Below are 17,873 nucleotides of genomic sequence, written 5' to 3'. Positions count from 1 at the left end.
CATCCAATCTTTTGCCAAAATCTATCAATGTTTCCTTTGAAACATCTCTCAAATACATCCCCTTTTATCCTCTGATGCTGGACTAACTCTATAGGCCCTCGGATTATTGCAAACACCTGGTGGCAGATCTTGTTTGCACCAAGTCTCTCCATAGTACAATCCATTCAGCCACTAAAGCAATATTGTTGAAGTGCAGTTCTGATCCTGTAGCCCACCCCCATCTAGTAACTTCAATGGCTCCCTATCACCTCCAGGATCAAATGCAAATACTCTGATGGCATTTGAACATCTTCCTTCTCTAGTTGTTTCTATCTTTCCAACTTTTTTATACTTTATTCCCTGACATGTACTCATCAATCCAGGGACAATGATCTCCTTAGGCTTTTCTACAAATAAGACCCATCCTCTCTTGAACTCGAGGCATTTTCTGTGTCTGTCCCCATTCCTAAAATGCTCTCCTTCCTTAGCTTTGTCTACTGATTTATCCCACACCCTTTCATTCGTCTTCCTTTTTCATTTTGTTTTTCCCATTAAAATGTAAGCTTATTGAGGGAAGAGACTGTTTATTCCTGTGCTTGATTTTGAAATCACAGCACTTAGCCAGTATCTGCCACCAAGGAATCACATAAGAATGGCTGGTGATTTAATGACTGACTAGTTTGAATAAGCAAAGATGAGTCACCTAATTTATTTTATATTTAGGCAACTCTCTAAGTTTAGAGTCCTTAACATTTTTGTAATTGTCTCCATAATATCTCTATGGCAGTTCCTGTTTATCTAAAGGAAGTCATTTTCAGGATTCAGGAAGGATTCAGGAAGTGTCAAGGTTTAATGGCCTTTTAGAACCAAAGCTTACCTCTCCACCATGGTTAAACATCCAAATAGAGCTAAGTAGGAACAGTCTGCTATAAGAGAACAATAATGAAATATTATAAGGGACTATGATGATTCAAAAATAATATAATAATAGCTTACATTTATATAGTACTTACAATGTGCCAGACTGTTAAGGGCTTTACAAATATCATCTCACTTATTCTTCAGAACAACCCTCTGTGGCAGGTGCTATTTCTATTCCTCTTTTATTGATGAAGAAACTGAGGCAAATAGAGGTAAAGTGGCTTTCTCAGGGTTACATAGCTAGTAAGTGTCAGAGGCCAGATCTGAACTCTGGGCTTCCTGATTCCAGGTCCAGTGCTCAAGTTGACAGGCAGAGTTAACATTATTACACAAGAAACATTTTGTTTAAAGAATACTAGGGGATTATCTGGGGCACATTCAATTGAATATAATGTACACTTATTTAATTCCTACTGTTGTCAGATATGAGGATACAAAGGCAGAAACAATATATGAATTTTCTGTCAGTCAAGAAATATATGTTAAGTACCTGCTAAGTAGCAGGCAGTAAATGAGATCCTCAGAGTTCAATTACAATAATAGGAAAAAATACTTCCTCCTTGGAAGAGGGTTACATTATACACAGTAAGTTTACATAGAGAGACGTCATAAACAGGAACTGAATAATTAGACTATGCAAATTAGTTAGATATCCTGTAGTTTAGGAGGGTGGATGCTAGTAATTAGGAAGATCAGGAAATACTTCCTGCAGAAAATGGAATTTTGTCTGTGAAAGAAAGAGTCACCATGAGGCAAAAGTAAGAAAGGAGTGTCTTTCAGAAATGGAGTACACAGTGCAAAGGCAAGAAAATGTGCAATGGAGTGCTATGAGTTGGAATCAGAGAGAAAAAAAGTTTGGTCGTATCACAGAGTGAGGGAAAGGGAATAGTTTCCAATTAACCTGGAAAGTAAGATTATGACCAGGTTATAAAGGGCTTTAAAAGCTAAACAGAGTAGTTGATTTTTTTATCTGATAAGCAGTAGAATGTGACTGGAGCTGATTGTATGTGGGAGTCACATCTTCACTAAAAGATAATTGGGGGGGGCAGCTGGGTAGCTCAGTGGATTGAGAGTCAGGCCTAGAGATAGGAGATCCTAGGTTCAAATCCGGCCTCAGACACTTCCCAGCTGTGTGACCCTGGGCAAGTCACTTGACCCCCATTGCCTACCCTTACCAATCTTCCACCTATACGTCAATACACAGAAGTTAAGGGTTTAAAATAAAAAAAATTAAAAAAAGGATAATTGGGACACCAATTAAGAAGAACCCATTGTGATAATCTAGGTTCAAGTTCCTGAGGGCTCAATGGCTCTATGAGTGTAGAGAAGAGATGTAATGCTAGAGATGTGATGTAGGAAGAAACAAGATTTTGCTAGAGATTGGATTAGTGGGATGAGAGGGACTTGGAAATTGAGACTGATGTTGAGATTATAAACTCAGAAATTAGTAGAATGGTGGTGCCTTTTATAGAAATTGGGAAATTTCAGTGGAATTCCTTTGGCTCCACAGTTTTTTTCAGTCAGAACTATGTTACCTGGGGCAGCTATGGGCTCAGTGGATGGAGAGCCAGGCCAAGAGATAGGAGGTCCTAGGTTCCAATCTGGTCTCAGACACTTCTTAGCTATGTGACCCTGATCAAGTCACTTAACTCCTGTTGTTTAACCTTTACTGCTCTTCTGCTTGGAAACAATGCACACTTATGATCTGAGATGGAAGGTAAAGGTTTAAAACATTGTATTACCTCTTTGCATTGATAAGTAAAAAAAAAGCAAATGCAAAATAACTAAAGCACTGAGCATGCAGAGATTCTGGAATATACTATTAAGTTTCAATGGACTAAAAAACATGAATTTCATTTGGATTTTCCTCATTTTTACTTGAGATAAAATTCCTTTCCATGTATTCTCTCGTTAACACAAATGATGTTGTTGCTCCAAGTGTTGGATTAATCATTCGAAGATATGTATTGACCAAGTTTTAAAACAAGATATGTTCATTCTCTTTTTATTTTTGGCATTATTCTTTTGAAGTAAAAGTAAGTCAAAATTCAATAAAGTTGTCTTCCTCTCAAAGTATACAGTTTTAGGACCTTGATTATGACCGTGAATTTAAATAAACACAAATGGCCCATGTGCTACAATCCTAATCTATAGAAAGCTAAACTGGAATATATAGGTAGACAGAGTCAGCAGAACAAAGATTTGAAATTGTTTACCTGAATGTAAGGTACACATAAAATAATGTATACAGTTTATGATTGGGGACATTTAATTGAGATTTCATTGTTGTAAATTAAACCTGAAGAGATTAAGTATGATGAGTTCAGTTTGTTAGTTGCCTCTGATTTAAGATTATTTTTTCTTTTATTTTTTTCAACTACATGTAGAAACTATTTTTGACAATTGTTTTGTGACATTTTGAGATTCAGATTCTCTCCCTCCCTCCCTCCTTCCTCCCATTTCCCTGAGGCAATAAATGGTCTGATATAGATTATACCAGTGCTTTCATGCAATACATATTTTCATATTCCCCATGTTGTGACATGACATATTACATGTACAATACTAAACTCATGAAAAAATAAAATGAAAGATGATGTGCTTTGATCTGCAACTCTGATTTAAATTTAATTGTTGGTTCATCATTTAAGCTATAAAAGATTTATGGAATTATTAAATGTATCATATGCATTAAAAAGATCAACTACTTTTTTCTTTTAATTTGTTTTTAGGGATACTTACTCATAAGAAAACTCACCTGTTGATATTTTGCCAATAATGTATTTTCAAAACTAGTATATACTGTTTGATTCTTTAGAAATGTGCTTAAACATGAGATCTGAGCAATCTTGTTTTTTCTCCTTTAGTTTCCAAAATACCCAGTGAAAGTTACAAATTTACTTGTCCCAAACTTTTCCTATGAGATAGAAACACCTGTTTTATTACCTAGAATCTGTTATGAAGAAGGTCTTTTTCCCTCTGCTCATTTTCATTTTCATTTTCCAGAACAAGATCATTTTAGACCCCATGACATTCAGTGAGGCTCGATTCAGACCATCTCTAGAAGAAAGGCTGGAGAGCATTATCAGTGGGGCAGCACTGATGGCGGATTCTTCTTGTACTCGTGATGACCGTCGGGAGAGAATTGTAGCCGAATGTAATGCAGTCCGACAGGCCCTCCAGGATCTGCTCAGTGAATACATGAATAATGTAAGTCATGTACTTTTATATTTCTTTTCTTTGTGGATTTTTTGGTTTGGTGGTGGTTTTATGGAACTTCTTAAAGTGCTAATAATTGATTTAAAAGAAAACAAAGAAGAAAACTGTAGGACACACCACAAAATTGATGTTACCATGTAATAAAAACCATTAGAACCCAAGGGAGAGCTTTGAAGGGTTTGATATATTGTTTCTGAATGCAAAGGAAAGTAAAATCTTAGTTGAAGTTGGATTCAACTTTATTGTATTTGCCTTAATAATCTCATTGTGACTTTGGACAGTAAAACATGGAAAATTAGAGTCTTGAAGTAGTCATTGTAGGTTGTTGCTCTAAATATCTGGGTATCCTAGTTCATCATTATACAGACTTACAGAGTCAATATTGTTTAGAATGGTTAGAATTTTTCTAGTAGTCCTTGAAGTAATCGATATTTATTTTAAGAATTAAAATGAATGGATGGTTGGAGTGTTTGTGATCCTTTGTAGTTTATAATAGCTCTGGTAGTTGTCTACCTAGCATTCATCTAAGAAGCACTTTTAAGTTTATGTAATTTCATGTATGTATCCGAGAATAGCCCACATGTTCAAATAGATATTGGCTGAATCTAGTAGTCATGTTGCACACAATAGCTGTAAAATACAGTAATTTAAACACAGCGCTCATATATCTGCAGAGAAAATGACAAGGTTAAAGGGTGATGTGTTATAGAACAGAGGGATATTGAGATGGCTTTGAAAGGCATTGAATTGTGGTTGTGTCCTCTGACTTGCTGTTATAGTGGTGGCCAGTACAAACTGATGTAGCTCTGCCTCAGACAGCTAAATCTTCCAGGATTCACATGGGCTCCACTCTGGGGAGTTTCAATGGCCCAAAAAAGTAAATGGATGTGGAAAATATCAGTATTTCCTCTCTTCATAGGGCAGGAGAATGGTAACTGAAATAGCAAGGTGAATGGCTAGCTCACTTCTCTGAGAACAAGATCCAGGGTTGCTTTGAGTTTTATTCTCACAAATCTCACTCTTAAAGAGTCTGAGAAACTTTACACTTCACAGACACTACCCTCATTGTCCCAGCAAGTTTCTATTGTCACTATTCTTTCTTATTCTCCTAAGGGGCCCTGGGAGAGGAAAAACATGCAAATAGAGAGAATTGAGACTGGGCATAAAGCAAAGAGATGAAAGAATAGTATACCTGTCCAGTCAACAAATGTGGTTTTCTCCAGAAAGTCATAGGAAATGAATTCTGTAAAATATTTTGCCTTCCTGCACCATGGTATTGTTTCCTCTCTGCCTCTCTAGGAATTTCGTTAGATACTGCACTTTTAGAAGACCTGAATGCTTTCATTTTGCTTTTAGTGTACAAAGAATGGAATGACAAAATATTGTAACTGATGGACTGTTCGTCAGAAACACTTTGTTCCTAGATGGATGGGAGAATTATTTTTCTTAGTTTGGCCTGCAAATGTTCTTTGTGATCAGTTAGAGACATTGATTTAAATGTCTCAAGCTCAGGACTTTTCCATCCCTGTTTCTGATTTCACCGATTTCTCACAAAAAGGCAAATTATGATAACAGTGGCTTAATATCCAAACTGTGTACATAACAATGATGATGGCTGGTCTCTTTCTCTCGGAAAGAGAATCTTTGATTCCTATTCACTGATAAGAGTATCATTTCTTGTCTTTAAGGGAATAATTATTGCCAATGATGACACTGGGACTTACATTTATTTATTTGCCCTGAGGTAAATACTTTCAGTGTAAAGTAAATGTGTGTGTATGTATAGGAAATGGGAAGAAGGAAGGGGGTGGTTGGAGAATGTTTCTGCCCTGTTCATCTGAGTTTCTGAGTAAAAGTGGAGCTGATTTGGGGGAATGATGCTTCCAGATTGAAATCTACAGAATGTAGTGAAATGAAAGTCTTGACGTAATGTACTAAGGACCTTAGGTCTTTGTAGAGATGGGGACTTTTGAATTTCCTCATCTTGTGAACTTCATTTTAATGTTGAAAGCCATATGATAGGGGATTGCATTGGTCCTTTCTTTGGAAAGAAAAAAAAGAGCAAAAGTTTTTGATGATTCAAATAAGTATCATAAAATATGGATTTCATTCCATATTTCTATAGTCTTTCTAAGTACAATGTAGAACAGTCATACTAATGTTATAATTAGTTTAATGATAATGGAAATCTATTGATGTTAAATTTAGAGAAATGATCAACAAATTGCTCAATTGTAACAATAATGATGCAGGTCAATTCCTTTTATGGTAAGGCTTGAAAATAAAGAAGTAAACATGGAAGTATCCAATAGTATTTTGATTTTAAATTCTAAGCATTAATGTTCCTGGATGAGAATTGTAGCCATCATCTAAGTCACCAGATTAAGAAAATGCCTACATAAGCACTAATATCAATTGCCTTAGCATTGAAGAAGATACTCACTAATACATAGTCATCCTTAGTTGTTCTTTACAAAGTGAACTAATGGACAATTCATTTATTTTATGTTGTAGTGCATTCAAACTCATCCATTAAGTACACATGGGCTTGATGGTGGGTAATCTGTGAATAGGACTGAACAATTATGGTTTAAAATAATGGTCATTCTTAAGGCCTATAAGGATAATAGAGTTTACTGCCTATGTTTTGTATTTTTCTTCATATACAATATATGTCTTTTGCATACAAATCATTGAATCAATATGCAACTTAAAGTTTTTGTAAGGAAATAATCAAGAAACAGGGTCTGAGAAATGGAACAGCTGGCCTGGGTGGCATTCTAAAGAAAGAAGTATATTGGGCAGCTCTACTTCCAGGCTTCCTCCATTACTGGAGAATTATGATGAACAGAATGACCAGAATAGGCATGAAAATAAAAAACAGGATCCCATCTAAATTCACAGAATAAGTTTTAATATTAAAAGTGAAACTAAATGTAGACATGATTTCCTCACATTCCATGGACTATTCACATTGCATTCATATCCATTTTTAAATGTGTGTGGAAAGGAAAGTGTTTTTTTGATAATTTTTCCCACATTAGATGTAATATCCAGATTTGAGAGTAGTGGGTGGAGCTTCCATCTTTACACAAGATACTTTTCCATTTGTATTCTTAATCTATTTTAGAGAGTGAGGCTGCATTGTAGATTGAAGGTTGGAGCAAGGGACATTTCTTTCTATCTTCTCTCTAAAATTTGTCACTTAATTTAAACTTTCCCTTAGAATGTTTTCATGTTAGATGAATGTGGCTACTTCTCACACAGCCCTGACAGTCTGGAATCCTAAAGATGCACACTTATAGCCTATTTCTTGGGCAGCCTTTGAGATTATTCTCTCAACCTGAAGAACAGTTCTGATGCCCAAAGGATCATCCACTTCTGTGTGAGGAAGAAGGTGTAAATGAAAATTTCAGATTGATAATGGGTGATGGCCATTTCTACCATCTCTCAGAAAGTGTTTAGTCTTAAGGTTGGCTTTTTTCTTAGAAATGTATTTCTTGTGCGATCAGGACATTTGCCTCCTTTTGAAATTATACCATTAAGTGTGATTTCTCCAGGAAATTGCCAGCCCCTGGTCTAATTAGTTGGAGACATTTGTCCTCTGAGGAGCTTGATTTATTTAAGCTCATAGAGCAAGAACAAAGGGTGGGTGGGGAATATTTTTAAAATGGAATTTGTACCTTAAAATAGTATTTTCTTGAATCCATCTTGATCAGTGATTATCCCCTCAAAGAATAATTCATGGACTATAAGTAGAAAATGCTGGCCAATATGAAGAGTTCTTTTACAACTGAAGAAAGATTTCCTAATCTCAAAAGTTTTCATTGAAGTAGATTTTAATGCCCAGAGTGAATTAATGTTTTTGAAAGTCTTTATTTTAAAAAAAAGGGAAAACAAATTAACCCAGTCCTTATCATGTGACTTTTCACTAGGAGGTAAATTGGGTATAATATGAGTAATGTAAGTAGTTGCTATGTAAGAGAAAATTATCTTACTTTTGATTTTCCAACAGAAGGGAAAGTGGAAAAGAGACAGGCAAGCATTTCCCCCCAGAATATTACAGTGACCTTTGTTCATACCATGACTTAAGGGTGACCCTTTGTCTAGGCCCTTTTCCCATACTTTCTTTCCTGTTGTTGTCCAACAATACCTAAAAGAAAAAAAAAGATCATGACACCTTAGTCTTATTACCTATTCCTTAAGTATGATTAGTAAAGGACTTTACTGTTTTCATTCTGACCAGATCTTGAGGGGATTCTCACTAATAAGTCATCCCATCAGCTCCCTAGACAATTTATTTAATTCATTATGATATATTTCATTTTAACTCAGCACCTAGGGGCATTAGGCTTCATGTCTACAAAAAACTTAAAACTTACAGGCCTTTTATAATATAATTACTTAGAAATTTAATGAGCAAAGCCATAATTTGGAGTTTACCCCAGGGTGCAGGAATTTTGAAGAAAGACATTAATGGCATTTGTATTTTTTCAGTAGGGAGAAACAACTAAGATCAGTATCTAGTTAGCAAGGATAATTAGTTGACATAGGACACTATTGGATATTATAACCCCCTCAGTCCTAACACACACACAAACAGATAGGTGGGAGAAGGGAGGAGGGAAGAGGCGGGGGGGGGGGAGGGGAAAGGATGGAGGGAGGGAAAAGGGAAGGAGGGAGACAGAGACAGAGAGGGAGGAAGGGAGGAAACAAGAGAGGAATGGAGAGAGGAGATGGATGGAGACAGGGACAGACAGACAGACACAGAGATAACCAGAGACAGAAAGAGACAGAGACAGAGACAGAGAGATGTAGATATATATCCCTGTCTGTGTGGCATTCCAGGAAAATTAAATTGAATTGACTTCACTGACTGTATGCAAAACAAAGCAATGGACAGCTAGGCAATAGGTATCCAAAGACAAAAAAAATCAAATCAATGTTCCTACCCTCAGGGAATTCCTTTCTGGTCCACTCCATCATGTATGCTTTGCTCAAACACAGCAAATTTCCTCAACAGCAAATTTGGTGAAGTCTTTGGATAGTGTCTCAGAGTCTCTATCTCTCTCATCCCTGCCCAGTCATAGGGCTGAATACAGAGGTCTTTTGCTTCAATACCATGAAGTCAAAACACTTTGGGCTCCAAGCTCTCTCCCCAAAGCATATTACCATTCTGTGCTAGTATGAGATCTCCCCATTCCCTTTGATTGTGTTAGTCTCAAGTGCCAGTTTCTCTTTACAGCTGGGGTGAGAAATATAAGAAAGGTTCCTCAAAGATATCATCACATCATCTTAGCCTCCCTTTGTATGGTGAGTACAATGTCTTACCTCTCCCTTCCCTACCCTGATTGATTCCATCTCAGTTTCCCCAAACCCATGATATCAAAATGGGCAGGGCTAAGGAAATTCATATTGACTGAATGTGCTGTGATCTCTCCTCTTGTGGCAAGTAAGAGTTTTGCAGTCTCCATAGGCTGCTGCCTATTTGCAAGGATTGCTACTTCTATACACACTCTCCTTCCCACTGCTACATGTCACCCCCTCCACAATTTTAACAGCCAACGCCAGCCGTGAGACTTTAGCTCTATGCCATTGCTCTAAGACTTGAGGAGATTCGCATGGATTCTCTTTTCTAGTGTTCTTCTTTTTCTCCAGAGATGCTTTCTTTCCCATTATCCTTTTCCAACCCTTCAAATGCATAGGATCAGAAAAAAAGATGAAGATAGGAAAATTTCCTATATCTATTATCTGGTATGTAGATTGCATTTGGCTGTTTTTCATGTCTCTATTTTCACAGACCACTAATTGTCATGTAAAGACTGCCAGACAAGGGAAGCTTTTAACTTCACTGAATCGTATGGGCAAGTTAAAGCCACATTCCACTCACCTGCCAACTCCCCAATTCTACCTCCTCATCTTCTGATATTTTCTCCATTTCCCTTTTAATTTAGTAAAACTCTCTTTATATAAATATGAGACCATTTTTGTAGAATAGCAAATCATTTCTTTTTTCTTCTGAAAGAGGTTTCTTTCCATAAAATCAGAGCCTGAAGGTCAATTTTATTAACAACAGCAATAATAGCTAACATTTATATAATGCTTTAAAGCTTACGAAGGATTTTACTAATGTTATCTCATTTGATCCTATTAACAGTTCTGTAAGTGGAAGATGCTATTACTATCTCCATTTTACAGATGAATAAACAGAGGTTAAGGGAAGTTAATTGATTTACCAAGGGTCACATATCAGTAAATATCTAAAACAGGGTTAAAACTTATGTCATATGGACTCTGTGTTCAAATACTCTATGTCCTGCACCACCCAGCTTTCTACTTCATAATTCTTCCCTTTCTTTTTGGTAGCAATTTCCTTCCATGATGACCATCACTCCTTTACTCATAATTTTCCATTGGTTCCTCACAGCTAGTTAGATAAATTAAAAACATTTTTTAACCTGCCACTAAAAATCCTCCATATTTTAGTATTCATCTACCTTTATAATTATACATTATGTTCTATATTATGTTATTCTATACAAGTCCTCATTCACAAGCTCTAATTCTACATTTTAGCTGTTCTCTAAATTTACCATTTCATCTCCCACCACTGTTCATAAATGCAATTGTGATTAATGGTTAGATCACAATCCCTCCTCATCTCTTCCTTTAGAATCCTTGTCTTACTCATATGCTACTTATCTTATAAAACCTTCCCTCCTCCCCCTATTTAGTGCTTTTTCTGTCATGCATTTTTCTTGGACTAGATTCATTTGAGTTAATATTTTTACCTCCCACCAAAATGTAAGTTCTTTAGGTGCAAGGAGGTTTTACATTTTATCTTTGTATCCTCAAGAATCCATGCATTCTACTTTTGCATCCTTTATATTCTTGCATGCAATAGAGGCTTAATATGTATTTGTTGAATGGGATATTTTAGTTCCTCTGGAAAATCCTTTTAGATTTTTTTTGCCTTTGAAATACGGGCAGGGGAATGGAATTCAATATCTTCTTTTGGTGTTTCTGTTCTTTGATTCTGTCACATCAAACTATAAGCATTAGGAATCTATACTTTTCCAATTGCCCTTAGTAGAGCTCACTTTCTTAGAGCTGTCTAACCTGTAGAACAGGGAAGGACCTGGTCTCTCATCTTGATCTCCTTAACCTTTCTACCATCAATTATCATGGTGATTTGCTTTGTTTTGTTTTCAAAATAAGCCTGTAGTTACTGTACTGAATTCCAATCTCTCTGTAAGAAACATTGCAAAGAAACTATAAAATACAGATAATATCACTAGATTTTCCTTCCAAGCAAATCATGTTGCCCAAATATATAGAACTATTCTGAAAATGACACTATCTGTGAGACTTTATGGGCCACTCATCTTGTTGGCAAAAAAGAAAACTATTGAATTAAAGTGAGAGAGGAACTTAAAAAAGGAAAATCTATTATGAAGGCAACATAAGGTTCCAAATTTAGCTTTCTAACTTTCTTCCTTCATTAATTTTTCTTTTAAAGATTTCACTCTTTCTTGAAAAGGTGGCTGTGAATCATGGAAGGTTAATCAATGTGACAGGGAATAGAATATTGCATTCATGAGCTAGGAAAATGCAAGTGTCTGAGTTTGTCAGAAAAACACAATTATTGGGAGAGGTTGCCTGCTGAATCATTGGGTTGGTAGATTTTGTTAGGACAGTAGAGACCAACCAATATGGTTATTGATCTCTGCATTCTCCCCTTCCTGGTATTTCAGGGTGGCTCTGAAAAAAGCTCATTTCATGCCCAGCAGAGCACAAGATGTATAGGGCTAAATGGTAAATATTCATCTTCCTCTATGCAAAGAGCAAACCAAGAACTTTGCATTTCAGTCCCCAACCCCCCCAAGTAAGGGAACAAGACATCTTTGCTGCTTGAAGCTTGGAACAGCCTAGTGGCCATGTCAAATATTACTTTTGGTTAATGTCCTATAAAATGGCTGAAGATTTCAAGGAAAGAACTGATGTTTCAAGAAACGATGGCTGACTCGTTTCATATATTACATCAGTTGAGTTTCTACAAACTGTGAGATCAAAGGCTACTTTTTTCTTCTCATAACCTAAATAAATAACAAAGGAAACAAAGCAAGCAAGACAAAAAAGCAAAAATAATGATAGCATATTCCTTGGAACTCTTGATTCTTTCTATTTTCTATATTCTTTTGCTCTTTCTTCTTTCATGCCAACCTTTCAGGCATTCTGATATATATGAGGTGGAAGTCATGCTCTAACGATGACCTCACGAATACATCAAGATCTCCCTTTTGTTGTTAGGGTTTTCTAAACCTTATAAATTATTGTTATTGGCATAGTATTACCAGTAATTATGTCCCGTATAGACAGGCTATTGGTTGACCATTGGGAAAGATGGCTTTCCAAGCAGTGTAAAAAAATTCTGGCTCAGGCCAGGTTATATAAAGAACTATTTATTGGAAGTATTAAAATTTAAGAAAAAGGAAACAATTAAGAATGGTATTCACCCTAAATCTTAATTTTCTAACTATGCCCAAATCCCAACTTAAGGTTCTCTAGAACTTGCTTCTCTTTGATAAAAACCAAGGCTAATTTATCTTCCTATCTGTCTATTAACGCAGCTCTAACTTTCTACCCTAAAACTAAAAAAATATAGCTTATCACAGTGAGAAAAGATTGGATTTCTTTCCTGCTGTTTAGATGAGACAACAGCTAGTCAGCTTTACTCTCTTCTGCCACCAATAGCAAAGCAATGATATTGCACCACAATCTCCTTCCTTCCTTCTTACTTGGATATTTCTCAAGTAGAAAATTCCCCAGATCTTCTCTAACTTCCAACTCTCTGAACCAAAAACCCTTGGACCTCCTTCCTTGAGTCAGGACAGACCAAGAGAGAGCGTTTCTTGAGTCAGGACAGGCCTAGAATGAGTCCATTGGTCTTAACTGTCCTTCCCAAGAACCTCTGAGAGTTTCTTTTTATATCTTAGGATCATCTCTTGAAAATTCTATTTTGGCTTAAAGAAATCCAGCTCTCTCAAATTTCTGTATTTATCTATTGCAATAAACTCTATTTTTCTATTTTCTAATCAATTCTTAATTAACTCTTAATTAACAATCCTATTACACTCCCCACTTGCCATTGACACCCTGTTGACTCCAAAACAGGTTTGATATCATCTTTTATCAGTGGTTCCCAAGCTTTTTGGTCTATGGCCCCCTTTCCAGAAAAAAAAATATTACTTAGCCCCCTGTAAATTAATTTTTTTTAATTTTAATAGCAATTAATAGGAAAGATAAATGCATCTGTGGCCATCACCACTTCCCTGGATCGCTGCAGCACCCACCAGGGGATGGTGGCACCACTTTAGGAATCACTGTTTTATACCTAAAAAGCCAAACTCCATTGACTTTTAAATTCTAGCCCCTGCCCACAGACTGGAGAAGTGTCTATCTAAACTGTCATTATAAATCTGTTCTTCCGAGATGGAACTTATTTTGTATCTGAATCATTGTGGTAAGGCTTCAGGAGATTGTTTACTCCTCTGTTGGACCAGCTCTTGACCACTAGCCTCACAAAACTAGTGCCTTGTACTGTGTGTTGTAGAGTCAGGAAGACCAGAGTTTGAGTCATGTTTCAAACACTCATTAGATTTATGAATCTGGAAAATTTATACTTTTTATTTCAATTTTTCTTCTATATAACAGGGGTATGAATGGCGCTCACAAGGTTTTTCTAGGGAGAAAAAGAATTAATGTATTCAGAGTATTTGGCAGACATTGAAGTGCTATATAAATGTCAGATATTATTATTGTGGTTATTATTATTAGTAATAATCTTTTATCCCCATTATGACTCCTGTGAATGATTCTGCTCTTTGGGAAATCAGTAGAACATCTTGTAATAAGATGAATGGGAACAGATGGGAATTTGATAATAAGATTAGCCTGCTTAATATAGGTACTTTATGGTCTACTAAGGAACAGATCTGTTATTTGGTGAGAAGGATTTAACCAACCCAGACTTATTTTATTCATTAATGTATCAAAAATCCCCTTGTGATTGAAGCATGCTTCTTCCTAGAGGAGCTAGGCTTTGAGGGACTCTCCATGAGCAGAGTAGAAGACTGTCATTCTTGACCATCCAGGATTTCCCTTTGTGGCTCATGAGAGAAAATGGATGAGTTCTACATGGAGCATTTCAGAGAATTCAACAAGACATTATGCATTAAGGAGATTTGGAATTAATGGTGGTGATAAGACACTATTTTAAGGAACAGCCACTAAAGGTCTGATCAGATTAGTTATGATGAAATGGAAAGGATATTGAGTGTTAGTCAGATGACATGGGGACACCAGTCCCAGCTTTGCCATTTACTACCTGTAATTACTGTGGCAATATTACTTCACTTTTCAGGTCCTTATTTCCTCATCTGTAACAGGGAGTTAGACTATATAATAATAAGACCACATATTAATGAAAGCTAGCATTTACTTTGCATTCTAAGTTTTCTAAAGGATTTTATGTGTGCCATCTCTTTTTTCCTCACAACACTGCAAATTAAATAGTAATAGCCTTATTTTATAAAAGAGAAAACTGAGATACAGTTATGAGCTTTAGTAAGTATTTGAGACAGAATTTGAATGTAGATCTCCCTGGCTCTAATTTGAACATTCCCATTCTGCCTTCTAGCTGCTCAAATGACCCTTGCTTCCTTCCAGATCTAAATTCAATGACCTTGACTCAGGATTTAAGTGTTGCCTCTGAAATTTTCCTGCTGTGTTATTAGTCACTAACTGCTTCTCTGAGTCTCAGTTAATTTACCTGGAAATGGGGAAAACAGCTAATCAGATTAGACCTGGTATTAGTTGGTGTTCCAGTCAATGGCATCTTATTACCACCAATAATTTTACATCTCCTTAATGCATAGAGTAATGTCATGGTCTTTGAATTCCAGGAAATTGTATGTCTAGAACTCAGACTCTACTCCTCATGAGAATACGCACACACACACACACACACACACACACCTCCATTTATAATTTTATCAAATAATATCCCATAAAACAAACATTTTTAAGTTGCTTCTATCCTCTAGGAAGTGGAGACAAAAAATGACATAATTCCTTTCTCTGAAGATTTTATATTCTATCAGAAACTGGCAAGCCTAGTTATACTTAGAATGGAAAGGCATATGATGTGGCCATAATTAGCTATTTTACCAAGTGATTTATTAAAGAAAGTTTATGAAGAAAGTATTTTAGCTAGGGAGAAGATTTTATCAGGTGAAAAGTATGAGGTGATGCCTCTAGATTATTATTCTTAGATAGAGTGGATACTGAAAAAGGGGCAGATAAGGAAGATGAATATTCATGGATAAGATACTAACTAGCTAGAAATGGGAGATGGCCCAGTTTGTCTGGAATATAAAAAGCAATAGAATGATTAATATGAAATAAGGCCAGAAAAGTAGGTAAAATCTAGGCTATAGAAGGTTTTGTACTCTAGTGTAATGGATTTGTATTTTATCCCAGAAAGGAAAAAAAAAAACTTGATCAATGGGCATGGCCAGACTTGTAATTTAGAAAGATTATTGTGGCAGCAATAAGAAGGATAAATTATAAAACGAAGAGACTGGAGGTGGGAAGACTAGTTCAGGTATGGGGTAATGAGAGCTAGAATTCAGATAACGATCATTGATCTGGAAAGAAAGCAGATGTAGAAGACAGTGAAGAGGGAGAAAGAACAATTGACATACTTTGGTAACTAATCCACTCCACAAACCCAGAAATACACACACACATATACACACAAAGAGCACCCATGCATGTACACACACACACACACACACACACACACACACAGTCAATAACTTTTACCTCATAACAAAAAATAACAGTTATTAAAAGTGAGTTGAAAAAGCTATTTTTTGAAGTTAAGTATGCAGCATTCTGCCTCCATAGTCTCCCTAATTTCCTGCCAAAAGGAGGCAAGTGAATTTTCTCATCTGTTGATCTAAAATGATCTTTATATTGAAATTAATGTGAATTCAGCTATTTTTAATGTGTTTTTTCTTCTCATTGTTATGTTCATTTATATTGTTTGTCTTGTTCTATTATCTTCACTGTGTATCATTTAAGATTGTAAAGTTGGCATCTCCTTAAGGCTTTTGACTGCTTTTTGGCACTCTCTTCTGACCTGTGTGCCTAACACTTACCAGGTCATCAATAAATGCTTGTTTTTCAGATGTATCTTTAAAGAAAGAATAGAGGGTTTTTGTTGTGGCATGATTTCCAAGGGTACAGATTAGTGCCTATCTTGAAAATCCTCCTCAAAGAACTTAGTCCATGATTTATCAGTTGTATGAACTTTTGACTACATAAGTTGCCCAGTTCTTTTTCTCATCATATGCTTATCAGATGGATATTAAACAATGCTTCTCCCACACATTTATTAATTGGGAATCTTGCCTTCTAGGTATGCCTACAATGTGCCTCTACATTGCCTTTATGAAAAACTGCCTATTTCTTTTTCATATCTTCATTGAGAATGACTTCAAAACATGGGAAATTATTCTCATAAAGGTTGTTTAGAGGTGGAAAATTAGGCATATAAAATTATTTATTTGTATTTTCTTCCTGTCACTGTCCTCTTTTTCTTCTTTAGTTCTTTTGAAGCATTGAGTCTTCCCTCAGACTCTATATCTTCCTCTAAAAATGTTGCCAGTTAGAAAATAGAGATGTTTCTCAGAGACAATTTAGGAAGTGAGTAGTTCAAAAGAAAATAGACACATTCTAACTGGATTTTAGTAAAACATTTTATAAAGTGTCACCTAAAAAGCCAGGGGATCAAATCAATAGAGAAGACAGATGGGCTGTTTTAAAATGGGTTTTATATAACTTGGGTTAAAATGGATTCTCTTCTCGTGAATGGGAATAAATCCTCTTGGAAGGGAATACCAAGTAAAATATATCCTGGGAAGCAGTGCTGAGCATGGTATTATTCAGTCTGTGAATGTAGGATTTCAGAGGAGACTACTCAGTGGCATGCACTAATCCTGCTCTTGGTTGTTTCCAAGGAGTCATAGAAATCATGAGACAGCGAATAATGAAGCAGGATAGCAAGTGATTTCAAAATTCCTAACTGACCCCTCTCCAAGGTACTTCCCACTTTTACCACCCTTCCAGACTTGGATACCTGACATTACTCTTGACTATATGCTATTTCATGTCAATATCTCCTGGATAATTCTCTTTCTTTTCCCCCACCTTTAATTGGTGATCAGACCATTTGATCTTGAACTCCAAATACTTAAGGCTATATATTCTCATTTTTTCCCAATTCATCAACTATTTTTGTCTTAATATTGGCAAGGAAAGAAATAAGCATTTATTAGATGGCAGACACTACACTAAATTTTTTTAAACTATGATCTCATTTACTTCTAACAATCACCCTTAAAGGTAGGTGTTGTTATTATCCTAAATTTTCAAATGAGGAAAAAAAAACACAGAACTTAAGTGACTTGTCCTGCGTTACACAGATAAACTATTAAGAGTATGAGGTTAAATTTGAAATCAGATCTACAATATTTTATAGATTAACCCTGATTTCCTACAAACACATGTAGTTAAAAACTTGTACTTTGTTAAAAGGAGTATGCTGCATTCTGTCTCCAGTCTCCCTACTTTCCTGACAAAAGGAGGCAAGTATATTTCATCATCAGTTGCTGAGAGTAGCTAAATTT

At 35.9% G+C, this 17,873-nt stretch overlaps 1 protein-coding gene across 1 annotated transcript in view; it reads left to right on the top strand.

Annotated features, from left to right (window-relative positions):
- CTNNA2 (catenin alpha 2) overlaps positions 1–17,873 on the top strand; it is a 1,353,633-nt gene that overhangs the window by 381,127 nt on the left and 954,633 nt on the right. The window contains exon 6 of the mRNA XM_044659266.1: positions 3,907–4,110. Within this exon, the coding sequence (XP_044515201.1) occupies positions 3,907–4,110 (204 nt within the window). The remainder of the gene's footprint in view (positions 1–3,906; positions 4,111–17,873) is intronic.

This window comes from Gracilinanus agilis, chromosome 2, assembly GCF_016433145.1.
Source record: "Gracilinanus agilis isolate LMUSP501 chromosome 2, AgileGrace, whole genome shotgun sequence".
In the NCBI taxonomy this organism is placed as follows: Eukaryota; Metazoa; Chordata; class Mammalia; order Didelphimorphia; family Didelphidae; genus Gracilinanus; species Gracilinanus agilis.
The sequence above is the reverse complement of the archived record's forward strand: the minus strand, read 5'-3'. Positions and strand labels throughout refer to the sequence as shown.